A 12167-nucleotide genomic window follows, 5' to 3' on the forward strand; every position below is an offset into this window, starting at 1 on the left:
CGGGGCATCGGCCGGAAGCACGGGGCGCCGGTGCAGCCATGTTTGGGGAGGGCAGAAGTGTCGCTGCGCGGGGCTGGGGCTGCGCGGTGAGGGATGGGGCGTCTCGGACCTGCGTCGCTCGGCCTCACCGTGGCCTTTCCTTCCCGGAAGCCCCGTCCCCTTTCCAGAGTCACTCCTATACTGGAGCTCTGTCCCTTCCCTGCGGCCGCTTCTTCCCGAGCTCCCTCTTCGTCACCGCGAGCCCCGTCCCCTCCCGAGCTCCCGTCCCCTTCTTGGCGGCTGCTCCTTCCCAGGAGCCGGACCCCCCTGTCCCCTCCGTTCCCGGGCTCCCCGCCCTCTCCCGGCGCCTGCCCGTGATCCCAAGGGCTGCACCCCCGCCCGGTGTCGGGCTCTGTCCCGTTCAGACGGTGGCGGCGAGGGGAGGCGAAAGGCTCTGAGCTCCCTGTCTCGGCAGGCGGCTCCGTGGGATGCGCTCGCTGCCGCCCTGCGCCGCGCTGGCACTCATGGGCCTGCTCTTCGCCAGGACCATGGCCTGGACTTCCAGCGGGAAGACTCACCCGGAGCTGGTCAACAACCTCTACAGTGAGTACCGGCACACGTGAGAGCTGCCGACGGGACCTGCTGCCACGCGTGGGTGCTTCGTGTTGGGTGGGACACGCTGTGATGCTGCTTTTGCTGAAAAACTGGATAGGTATTGCCTGAATTTCAGTATTTGTTTCCACCTGGCCTTGTTCCACCCTGGCTGCATCCAGAGCAGTGGGACCAGCAGGGAGGGAGGGGATACTGCCCCTCTGCTCCCCTCTGGGAGACCCACCTGAAGCCTGTGTCCAGCTCTGCAGCCCCAAACATAAGAAAGACATGGAACTATTGGAGTGGGGGCAGAGGATGCCACAGAGGTGATCCGAGGGCTGGAGCACCTCTCATACGAGGCCAGGCTGGGGGAGTTGAGGTTGTTGAGGCTGGAGAAGGGAAGGCTGTGGGGAGACCTTAGAGCAGCTTCCAGGGCTGAAAGGGGCTCCAGGAAAGCTGGGGAGGGTCTCTGGATCAGGAAGGGCAGGGATGGGACGAGGGGAATGGTTTTCAGCTGCAAGAGGGGAGATTGAGTTGAGATTTTAGGAAGAAATGTCTTCCTGTTCAGGTGGGGAGGCCCTGGCCCAGGTTGCCCAGAGCAGTGGTGGCTGCCCCATCCCTGGAGGGGTTCCAGGCCAGGTTGGATGGGGCTTGGAGCCCCTGATCCAGTGGGAGGTGTCCCTGCCCATGGCAAGGGGTGGGACTGGATGGACTTTGAGGTCCCTTCTGATACAAACCATTCCATGATTCGAGTTATAATTGTAAACAAGATGCTATGCCAGAGGTAGTGGGGAAGGCTCTCCACAGCCACCGGATGAGGAGGATGTGTGGCACCTTTTAAAGGACTGACATTGTGCTGGGCAACTTGGCAGCCAATACGTGGCCTCTAGCGAGATGCCTTGGGATGGAGCAGTTCTTGGTGCCACCGCTCCACCCTCAGCTGCCGCTGGGACACGCTTAAAATCTCTCTGAGTTTCCCCTTCTGCTAAAGCTGCCTCCCCCCTGTGAACTCCCCTAGAGACAAGGCGTGAGGGCACGTCAGATGTTCAGTCGGCGCTCCAAACTTGAACCTGCTCACCCTGCCAGCGCTCCCGAAACCTGACCCGGAGTCTCCATTTCCAGGAGGGAGGGCGAGACTCTGTTGGTCTTTCCATGATGTCTGACAGCCCTGGGAGCACTGGAGGTGGAAGACTTTGTTCTCTGAGAGAGACCAGGCTGATGGCTGGGATGTGATTTCCTTGGGAAGGGATGTATCCTGCTTCCATGTGTGGCTCTGTTCCCTTTCCTTTCTTGGATAATGTTCTTATGTTGAACTCTCCTGGTTCCACTCAAACTTCCCGACTGTACTCCCCCTTCCAAACCTCTTCTTGCAGGGCTGAGAATTTAAGTCCTTCCTGTCTTTGTTTTCCTTCTTCTCCTAGAAAAAGGGATAATTAAATCCCAGCGAGTCTTTGATGTGTTGCTGGCTACTGACAGAGGTCACTACATCAAATATTTCCCATACATGGATTCTCCTCAGTCTATTGGTGAGTAATTACGGCAAATTATCACCACGTTACTGTGATTACACTGGCACGCGGTGGCTCGGCAATCGGAGCTCTCCCCGCTGGGCCCTCTGCCCAGAAGAGCGTCTGAGTGCTAGGATAGGTCAAGCAGAGCAAATCCCATCCGTATTAGCTGTGGGATGCAGAGGAAAGAATGATATGGCTTTTCCATGTCCAAATACCTGCTGGTTGCTACAAGTCCAGCATCAGGAGTGGGTGTGGACTTGGGGAGCTACAGAGTGGTTTGATGAAGGACCTGGGGCTGGAATGCTGGGGGACGGCAATGCTGCTCTCCTTAGTAATCGCACAGGAGGAGATTTTAAGTTAATTATGTGCTTTAGTAAGGCAAAATAGAATGTTTTCATAATTTTAGGGATGGGTGAGAATAAAAACCATTGGCCCTGGTAACTTTAACTGACTTTTTTATCACTTTTGTTGCTTGTTTCCTTTTAGGCTACAAGGCTACAATCAGCGCACCGCACATGGTGAGGAGAAACCTTCCCCTTTTAGCACAAATGGACAAATTTGCTTATTTGCCGCTTTTTATTTTACTAAATCCTGAAGTAGAGAGGTGAAAAGGATCCCATGGATGTGATTATCTACTTGTTTCATTAGGCACTCTGTGTGTGAAGCTTTTTTCTTTCCAGAGTGTTTGTCCTATGCCCTTTAAGTTATTTTAGAAGTTTGCTAACCATTAATGTTGTCCAGTTTTTGCATGAGGCCTCTTTTCCTGCTGCTTCCCATCTTGTTTCTACCCCCCTCCATGAATCCTGTTGTGCAATAAGAAGCCCAGATCCAGCACTTGGGTTTCACTGCAAACATACGAGACAAAATGCCAGGTGTGCTGTGTTTGGATGGGAGCAGACAGGAAGGTTTTAGGAGAGCAAACTGAAACGGGATGTTTCACCCCTACTTGTACTTGTTCTCACAGCACGCCCACGCGCTGGAGTTGCTGAAGGATCAGCTTGTGGAAGGTGCAAAAGCGCTGGATGTTGGCTCTGGCAGTGGATATCTTACTGCGTGCTTCGCCAGGATGGTGAGAACTCACAGGACTCCCTTTCAAGCTAGCAAGAGGCATCGTTTGCCCAGAGCAGCGGTAACTGCTCCATCCCTGAAGGAGTTCCAGGCCAGGTTGGATGGGGCTTGGAGCCCCTGATCCAGTGGGAGGTGTCCCTGCCCATGGCAGGAGTGGGACTGGGTGGGCTTTGAGGTCCCTTCCTGCCCAAACTATCCCGTGATTCTAGGCTCAGGATGAGTAGCCTGCTATAGCTGCCTGTATTTGTGGGGAGTGCAGGGATTTGGGGAAGGGACAAACTCTTCCCAGAGCACCTTGTAGTAAAAAGAACTACAGTTCTTTTGGGGATCCACATGGATGCTGCAGCTGCTGCGAGATGCTTAGTGTGTTGACTCTGTTAAGATTGTGAGGAGTGTGTTAATCTGCTGTGCAAGTCCAGCGTAGGTGCTTTAGTTTGCTTACCGAGGAGTCACTGTCCATTTCTCTGGTTTCTAAACTCCTAAAAGTCTTTCCTGTGAAGTGCTGGAAAGCTGGTCAAGTTGCTCTTCTCAGGAGGTTTGTCAGTCAAGAACTGGCCCTGCCACGGATGCTGCTTTTTCTACCAAACAATTATTTCCTTGGCAAGGAAGGATTTGTGGGATTCCCTGTGGGCAGTGCCTGTCTGTCCCTCAAGTAGCAAATATTACTGAGATAACTTGGCCTTAAAATCAAGGGGGCAGAGCATTTGCACCTCCTGTTCAGAAACTCTGCTCCTAAGTTTCTTTCTGGACATTTTCTAATCCCCGCGGTATCTTGCCCTGTTAACCACCCTGCTCAAACATTTGGGAGGCATGAGGTGTTTGTCTGCTCTTTCTCTTTTAGATTGGGCCAACAGGGAGAGCCGTGGGCGTGGAGCATATTAAAGAGCTGGTACACGAATCCATCAGAAACGTCCAAGAGGACGATCCCACTTTGCTCAGCTCTGGCCGTGTCAAGCTTGTGGGTGAGCTCGCTGGGATCGCAGTGCCCGTTCTCTCCTGTGCATGAGCTCTGCCTCTCTGCACCGTTGTCCCAGTTTGTGTTGATCCTTGCAGCCTCTGTCTAGGGAGGCACTGTGCCGCGCTGACCCAAACTGGGGTAAACCAGCAATGTTTAACGTTACAGCATGTCTTATCGCACCATCCAGGTGTGTAGTGACCACCTTAATTGTGTTAGAGGCGCTCTTGGAAGAGGGTGGTGGAATCACATCTGGGGTTTAGTTGATTGGGATGGGTCTGCACACACCGTTGAGGGTTTTGGGGAGGATAGCTTGGGTCAGCTCTTCTTATATCTGGAATCTCAAGCCTGCCCAAGGCCCCTGTGGTACTGAAAGGTTCTCCTGGCTTTGACCGCTCCATCTCATGTGGGTCAGCTCCACAACTGTCCCTTCCTTTTTAAACTAACAGAATTCAAATTCCCATCACAATCTCGTTACAAGGTTTTCATCATCAGGATTTGAGTTGTGAATATATAGGAAGAATTATTTTTGTGTGGAGCCATCTGAACTAAAAAGTCTTTTCTGTGTGCTCTTTCCTCCTGTAGTTGGGGATGGCAGGCAGGGATACCCCGAAGAGGCTCCTTACGATGCCATTCATGTCGGAGCAGCGGCAGCGACTGTACCCAAGGAGGTAAGAGTGATCGTGCTGGATGTGTGCTGCAAAAGAACTCATAACTAGGGAACCACTGGATTGTTTTTTCCTGCCTGTTTCATAGCTACCAAGACTGCGCTTTTCAAGGTGTCATGACTCTCGCAGTTTGGCTTATTTCTGTTGTCTTTTCTTTCTGGCTCCACTGATTCCGATTTCTCTGCTTGGCAGCTGCTGAATGAGTTGAAGCCGGGAGGTCGGCTGATCCTGCCTGTTGGCCCCGAAGGTGCAAACCAGGTTCTGATGCAGTATGACAAAACCAGCGACGGGCAGATCATCGAGACGCAGCTGATGGGCGTGATCTATGTCCCTCTGACAGATAAGGAAAAGCAGTGGCCTCGGTAAACCTTTGCTTTCCTCAAGGAATGCTTCTTTCCTCACAGCTGTCCCTGTGAGCTTGCTCTCCTTGACTGCTGGCTTTCCTGACGGAGCTCTGGATTTGTAAGAGAGAAGAGAGGCTTGGCTGGTGAGGCTCAAGAGGAGAGCGGGATCTGTTTGCTGTTAGATAGGACTTGAGCTTTTCTTTTTCCTGCTTCTGGAGCCTGGCACTTCCATGAACACCGCGGCCGTGTTGATTCTGCACTGAACTGAACGCCGCATGTAGTAACTGTTGGTTTTTCTTTGCCTCAGGGATGAATTCTGACAGACGGATGGATGGATATCTCTAAAGTGACCTCAGAAAGCTCCTGAATGGGACTTGTGACTGTAGCTGGTCTGTATAGTTTCGGTTTTCGGACAGAAGCTTTGCCAGCGGACATGCTTGCAAAGGCAGGTTCTGCTTTAGCTGAGCTTGTATGGAGCAATGGAGAACAGGCAGTTCTCCCAGCATAGGAGAAGAGGGAAGCTCTGGGGGCCCACGTCCGCTTCCTGACAGCTAGTGGGTCCAGCTAACTCCAGCCGTCCTCTCTGATAAGCTATAGGTAACATCTGTGCACAGAGAATTCCCAAGGCAGATGGGAATACTTACACCCTCACTAAGAATGCTCTTTAATATTGACTACTCTGCCTAATGCTTGAAAAAAATAAGGTGCAGTTACTGTGTCAGAGCAGCAACCTATCCTGATTTGTCGAAGTTTAATTACAAGAGTGTGTTCTCTTCCTCTTCTGCATCAACTAATTTAATTTCTGGTAGAAATACTGAAGCTTTTGGCTTAAAATCCCCATTTTGTGGCTTTTCCGTGATGCGCCCTTCCCTCTCTCACAGGCACTTGGCTGCATGGGCAGCTGAGCCAGGAGCGTGATGTGGGAGAGATGTCAAGGGCTCTTTTGGGACAGCTGAAACCATGTCCTGGGCTGCATCCAAAGCAGTTTGACGAACAGGGCGACGGAGGGCCTTCTGCCCCTCTTCTTTGCTACAGGCTTAGGCAAGTGTAGCTGGAAAGCTGCTTAGTGAGAAAGGACATGGGAATGCTGATTGACAGCGGCTGAACGTGAGCCGGGGTGGCCCAGGTGGGCAACAGCATCCTGGCTTGGGTCAGAAACAGCCTGGCCAGCAGGAGCAGGGAAGGGGTTGTGTTCCTGGACTTGGGGCTGGTGAGGCTGCGCCTCGAATCCTGGGTTTGGTTTTGGGTTCCTCACTCCAAGAAGGACCTTGAGGGGCTGAAGTGCATCTGGAGAAGGGAGCGGAGCTGGGGGAAGGGTCTGGAGAACAGGGGTTATGAGGGACCTGGGGCTGTTTATCCTGGAGAAAACGAGGCTGAGGAGAGACCTCAACAGTGTCTATAACTGCCTGAAAGGAGGTTGTGGTGAGGTGAGTGCTGGGCTCTTCTCCCAAGTCACAGGCAATAGGACAAAAGGAAATGGCCTCAAGTTGCACCAGGGCAGGTTCAGATTGGATATAAGGGAAAATTTATTGACAGAAGGGGTTCTCAGGCCCTGGCAGAGGCTGCCCAAGGTGGTGGTGGAGTGTCCCTGTCCCTGAAGGGGTTTAAAAACCGGGCAGATGAGGTTCAGGGGTGTGGTTCAGTTGTGGGCAGTGACGGTTGGACTCAAAAGATCTCAAAGGTCTTTTCCAACCAAACGATTCTGTGAATTCATGATGAAATTTCAGTGCCTATGGGAAAACTGGGGAGGGGCTCTGGATCAGGGAGGGCAGGGATGGGACGAGGGGAATGGTTTTCTGCTGCAAGAGGGGAGATTGAGATGAGATCTCAGGGAGAAATGTTTTGCTGTTCAGGTGGGGAGGCCCTGGCCCAGGTTGCCCAGAGCAGTGGTGGCTGCCCCATCCCTGGAGGGGTTCCAGGCCAGGTTGGATGGGGCTTGGAGCCCCTGATCCAGTGGGAGGTGCCCCTGCCCATGGCAGGGGGTGGGTCTGGATGGGCTGTGAGGTCCCTTCCCACCCGCCTTGCAGGCGCTGAGGACACGAAAAGGGCGGGAAGCGACGTTGGGGGCGTGGCTTCGGACGGAGGGGCGTGCTCTCGCGTCGTCGGCCCGCGCGGAGTAATGACGTCACTGGGCGCGCCGCTGTCCGCGCGGCTCCGCGCGGTGTCCGGTGCGCGGTGTGTGCTCCGCTGCTTCCCCATGGCCGAACCCGCCCCCAAGAAACGGCGCCTGGCGGGCGGCGAGCGCTTCGTGCCGCCCCCGCGGAAGCTGAACGCGGGGGTGAGCTTCGGCGCCGAGCATTTCGCCGAGACCTCCTACTACTTCGAGCGTGGGCTGCGCAAGGTGCGCCCCTACTACTTCGATTTCCGCACCTACTGCAAGGGCCGCTGGGTCGGCCGCAGCCTCGGGCACGTCTTTAGCACCGAGTTCCGAGCGCAGCCCATCGCCTACTACCGCGCCGCAGCCCGAGCCGGCCGCCTGCGCCTCAACGAGGAGCCCGTGCGGGACCTGGAGGTCGTTCTCAAGGTGGGGATCCTCGGGGAGGGGCGCCCCGGGCACCGGAGGAGGCGGGGGGGAACGCGCCGGGGGAGGCTAGAGGGGGCGTTCCGGGCACCAGGACCTCGCCCTGGGCACCAGGAAAGGCGGGAAGGGGCGCACCGGGAGCTGCAGGGGGAGGCGTTCCGGGCACCGGGACCTCGCCCCAGGGCATCGGGAGCGGCAGGAGGAGGCAACCCGGCACCAGGACTTCACCCCGGGCACAAGGAGAGGCGCCACAGGCACCCGGAGCCATGCCCCGGGATTCCCCGCTACAGGGCAGCCCCCAAAGGTTGTGCTGGTGTCCCTGGTGTTCGTTCGGGGCTGTCGGGTCCCCCAGGGAAGCCCCAGCTGGCCTGAGAGGATGTGGATCCTGCATGGAGCCAGTGTTGCCCCACAGGCTCTGCTCAGCCCCCTGAGAGCAGGCCACATGTGGCGAGATCGCTTAACACACATTATTGAACTGGAACGTCGATGAGCAGGGTTGCTGGGCTAAATCCCAGATTCCAGGAGAAAGGGGCTTCCGTATTACCCCCAAAATGTCAAGTCCCCATTTGCGAGTGGCCCAATGGGGTAGTTGTGCTGGCTGCATCCATACTTGTTCTCCATCTTTTTTCCAGAATAATGACTTCCTCAGGAACACGGTGCATCGCCACGAGCCGCCAGTCACCGCCCAGCCTATCCAGATCTTGGTGGAGGACGATGAGGTGGTGGTTGTGGACAAACCCTCCTCCCTGCCAGTGCATCCCTGTGGCAGGTTTCGGCACAACACGGTTATCTTCATCCTGGGTAAAGAGCACAACCTGAAAGAGTTGCACACCATCCACCGCCTGGATCGCATGACCTCAGGAGTGCTGATGTTTGCCAAGACCGTAGAGGTGTCCAAGAGGATCGACGAGCAGGTTCGGGAAAGGCAGGTGAGAGCTGAGAGGTGAAAGCAGAAGTTTTTTGGAGTCTCTTGCATGATATTGTCTTGAAACGAGTTAACTGAGGGTGGAACTGGATGGGCTTTGAAGTTTCTTCCAACCCAAACCATTCTAGGATTCTATGATTCCTTCCCTAAGGGCTGGGGTTGTGCAGATGAGGTAGAGAACACGTTTATTTATCAGTAGATACACCAATCATCTCACACCTCGTCAGCTTTAGAAGGCTTTCTCATTTTTCTTATGACTCTCGACCCAAGCAGAGCTGTAGCTGCAAGGCACTGGCTTCTAAGATTCATTGAGGCATCGAAGTGAAGTTTGCAAGCAAAAGCATTGAGACTACACTCTTGAATGTAACACAAGGAAGACAGATGAGCTCCTTATGTGCTTGATTTCTCAGTGAGTTGGAGAAATCCTGAGTGGAACTGGGCTTTAAATAACTGGGGTTGTTTAATTTTCTTCCCCATTCTTGTTCAGTTGTAGTGAATTTTGAGTATATTGCCTGTAAGTGTACTTCGTTGAAGAGAAAGAGAGGAGCCGCTCGGGTGTCACGGGGACAGAGAGGGTTTTCTGCTGTGTTTTCTGAGCACTGCTCCTGTGTTTCCCTGCAGCTGGAAAAGGAATACGTCTGCCGTGTGGTGGGGGAGTTCCCGGAGCATGAGGTGGTCTGCGAAGAGCCCATCCTGGTGGTTTCCTACAAAGTAGGAGTGTGCCGTGTGGATCCCAAAGGGAAACCCTGCAAAACCATCTTCCAGAGGCTCAGTTACAATGGCAAAAGCAGCGTGGTCAAGTGTCTGCCGCGTACGGGCCGCACGCACCAGATCCGGGTCCATCTCCAGTATCTGGGACATCCCATTGTCAATGATCCCATCTATAACATGGAAGCGTGGGGCCCCGACAAGGGAAAAGGGGGCAAGATCGATAAAACAGATGAGGAACTCCTGAAAGCACTGGTAGAGGAGCATCGTTCCAAACAAAGCCTGGATGTCTTGGGTATTGTGGAGGAGGACTTGAACTCCAGTGCTGAAAACAAAGACCGTGGTGATTCCAGTGACTGCACCTCTGCACAGGCTGATCCAGGAAATGAGAGTTCCTGTCCTGCCAAGGAAACTGTGGAACCCGGGAGGGACACTGGAGATCCCAAGGGAAATGACATAGGAGCTTGTCTGCTGAACTCTGATACCAACATGGAAACACTTGAACACAGTAAAGAACTTGGTTTGTGTGAGGATCAGAGCGCGGAAATGGAAGAGAAGAGCTCGGGAGGGCAGAGCTCGGAGGAGAAGAGCTCGGGAGGGCAGAGCTCGGAGGAGAAGGACCCTTTATGCATGGAGTGTAAAATTAGCAGGCGGGACCCGTCTCCCAAGGAGCTGGTGATGTTCCTCCATGCCCTGCGCTACAAGGGAGTGGGGTTCGAGTACTGCTCCAAGATGCCCGAGTGGGCAATGGAAGACTGGGAGGAGGATGAGGACACCTGACCCCTACGGACACTGCTGGCCTGAAAAGCATCTTGTGGAGACCCGAGATGGGCTTTGTCAGTGTGGCTGAGGTGAACAGGCTGCCCGGGGCTTGAGGTGGGGTGGGATTGCTGGGCTGGAGGCCTGTCCCAGAGATTCTTTTGCTGTTTAGTGAACTTCAGGACAACAACCATCGCTCACACAGGCGTCTTTGCCTGTTCTGGGTCTGCTGTTGATTGTCCCCACGGGTAATTAAGCGCGCTCATAAAGCCAGCGCCTGACCTTCTGGCCCGCTGTGTGAAGTTCTTGTACCTTACCATAAGAGCTGCGGGGGTGCCGTTCGCTGTGCTGGGTGCCACACACACAACTCTTCTGCCTCTGCGTTGTTGTCAGGCTGATTTCAAACCTCAACATTGCCACTGCAGACGCTGCTGGGGGCAATCTGGGCACAGTGTTGCCGGTCTGTTTGCTGCTCTCTGCTTGTCGGCAAAGCAAGCTTGGCTTTGAAATTGCCCTGTCGGAATTGGTTCAATTAATTACTTAATTTAAAGTTAGGAACTCTAGGGACACATCATAAAATGGGTTGGGTTGGAAGGGACCTTAAAGATCACCTGGTTGCAATCCAGCCTCTTCATGCTGGGCCTGATTCTGGAGGTCCTGCTGCCCAGGTTTTGTGTTTATGGGATTTATGAGGGAGGTGATGGAGCAGATTTTTGCCTCTTGTGCTGCCTCCTCTGTACCTTGCGCATCCCCAGAACCTCTGGCTTCTCTTTGGAGAACCTCCTGACCTCTAACCCTTGTGCCTCACTGGAGATGGCTTTGTACTTCAGCAGGAACCCAAAGCCAAAGTTGCTTTCCTTCTGTTGGTTACGTTTACTTCCAGCTGTGCTGTGGGCGGGTCGGTTCCAATTTGTGTGGAATTGTTTTTAATTGGCCAATCCTGTGATGATTGGCTCTAAAGAAAAACTAAAGCTCTTCTATCAACCATGAGAGTTTTAAAGCACATTTTATATCACTGAGTTCCCAGGTGCAGATCCAGGGCAGGATCCCCTCCCTCTCTGCTGGTCCCACTGCTCTGGATGCAGTCGAGGACACGGGAGGGCACGTTGTGGCTCCTGTGGAGCTTCTCCTCCCCAGTGCCCCCAGTCCTTCTCCCAGGGCTGCTCCCACTCCATTCTCTGCCCAGTCCATGAAAACATTAACCAGCCCTGGTCCCAGAAAGTAACAAGTTCCTGATGGCAACACTGGGAATGAGCTCGCCAAGGCTGTCGGTCCAGCGGAACCGGCAGCGAGGGGTCAGTTCCCCGTGGAAATGGGATTAGAAAAAGCAGCAACAAAAAAAAAAATATTTATTGAAGACACTGGAGGCAAAAGGACTATTTGCCGACGAGGATGGGATTCGAACCCACGCGTGCAGAGCACAATGGATTAGCAGTCCATCGCCTTAACCACTCGGCCACCTCGTCGCGATGGCGCTACGGTAGGCAGAGCACATAAGATAGTAACGAAAGCGCCCCCTGCTGCTCTGTACTGTGTGCGGGACGGGGCAGGCGGAACAAGGGACAGGCGGCATCCCCCGGACCCACACTGCCACCAGCGCTGGTTAACGTCTTCATCAACGACACGGACAGTCAGAGCACAGAATCGTTTAGTTGCAACAGATCTTTGAGATCATCGAGGCTAAACATCCCCGTCACTACCGAACCATCCCTGAGCACCTCATCTGCCCGGCTTGTAAATCCCTCGGAGCTCGCAGTCCAGAATCCTCACTGTGGATACAGATTAGGAGATAAAGAGGTGGGAGCAGCCCGGGGAGATGGGCTGGGGAAGGAGAAGCTCCACAGGAGCCACAACGAGTCCTCCCAGCCCAGAAACCACCCGTGTCCTGGGCTGCATCCAGATCAGTGGGACCAGCAGGGAGGGAGGGGATCCTGCCCCTCTGCTCCGCTCTGAGAGACCCACCTGGAGCCCTGTGTCCAGCTCTGGAGTCCTCAGCACAGGGAGCACATGGAGATGATCCGAGGGCTGAGCAGCTCCTGTCCGAGGCCAGGCTGGGAGAGTTGGGGCTGTTCAGCCTGGAGAAGGGAAGGCTGTGGGGAGAGCTTAGAGCAGCTTCCAGGTCTGGAAGGGGCTCCAGG

General features: G+C 54.4%; 2 protein-coding genes and 1 non-coding gene across 3 annotated transcripts; 2 read left to right on the forward strand and 1 right to left on the reverse strand.

Moving 5' to 3' along the window:
* Positions 1 to 14: 14 nt before the first annotated feature.
* On the forward strand, positions 15 to 5892 carry LOC104055681 (protein-L-isoaspartate(D-aspartate) O-methyltransferase). Its single transcript, XM_009556845.2, has 9 exons — positions 15 to 86; positions 455 to 582; positions 1992 to 2096; positions 2568 to 2599; positions 3046 to 3150; positions 3991 to 4111; positions 4690 to 4775; positions 4965 to 5134; positions 5424 to 5892. The coding sequence occupies exons 2-9, from the start codon at positions 468 to 470 to the stop codon at positions 5434 to 5436; spliced, it is 747 nt and encodes a 248-aa protein (XP_009555140.2). The 5' UTR covers positions 15 to 86; positions 455 to 467; the 3' UTR covers positions 5437 to 5892.
* An 806-nt stretch (positions 5893 to 6698) lies between these two features.
* Positions 6699 to 12123, forward strand: RPUSD2 (RNA pseudouridine synthase domain containing 2). Its single transcript, XM_054068265.1, has 3 exons — positions 6699 to 7640; positions 8270 to 8566; positions 9184 to 12123. The coding sequence occupies exons 1-3, from the start codon at positions 6849 to 6851 to the stop codon at positions 10048 to 10050; spliced, it is 1956 nt and encodes a 651-aa protein (XP_053924240.1). The 5' UTR covers positions 6699 to 6848; the 3' UTR covers positions 10051 to 12123.
* On the reverse strand, positions 11414 to 11495 carry TRNAS-GCU (transfer RNA serine (anticodon GCU)). The gene has a single exon. It is a non-coding gene; the product is annotated as a tRNA-Ser (tRNA).
* Positions 12124 to 12167: the final 44 nt, after the last annotated feature.

This window comes from Cuculus canorus, chromosome 5 (assembly GCF_017976375.1).
Source record: "Cuculus canorus isolate bCucCan1 chromosome 5, bCucCan1.pri, whole genome shotgun sequence".
NCBI lineage: Eukaryota > Metazoa > Chordata > Aves > Cuculiformes > Cuculidae > Cuculus > Cuculus canorus.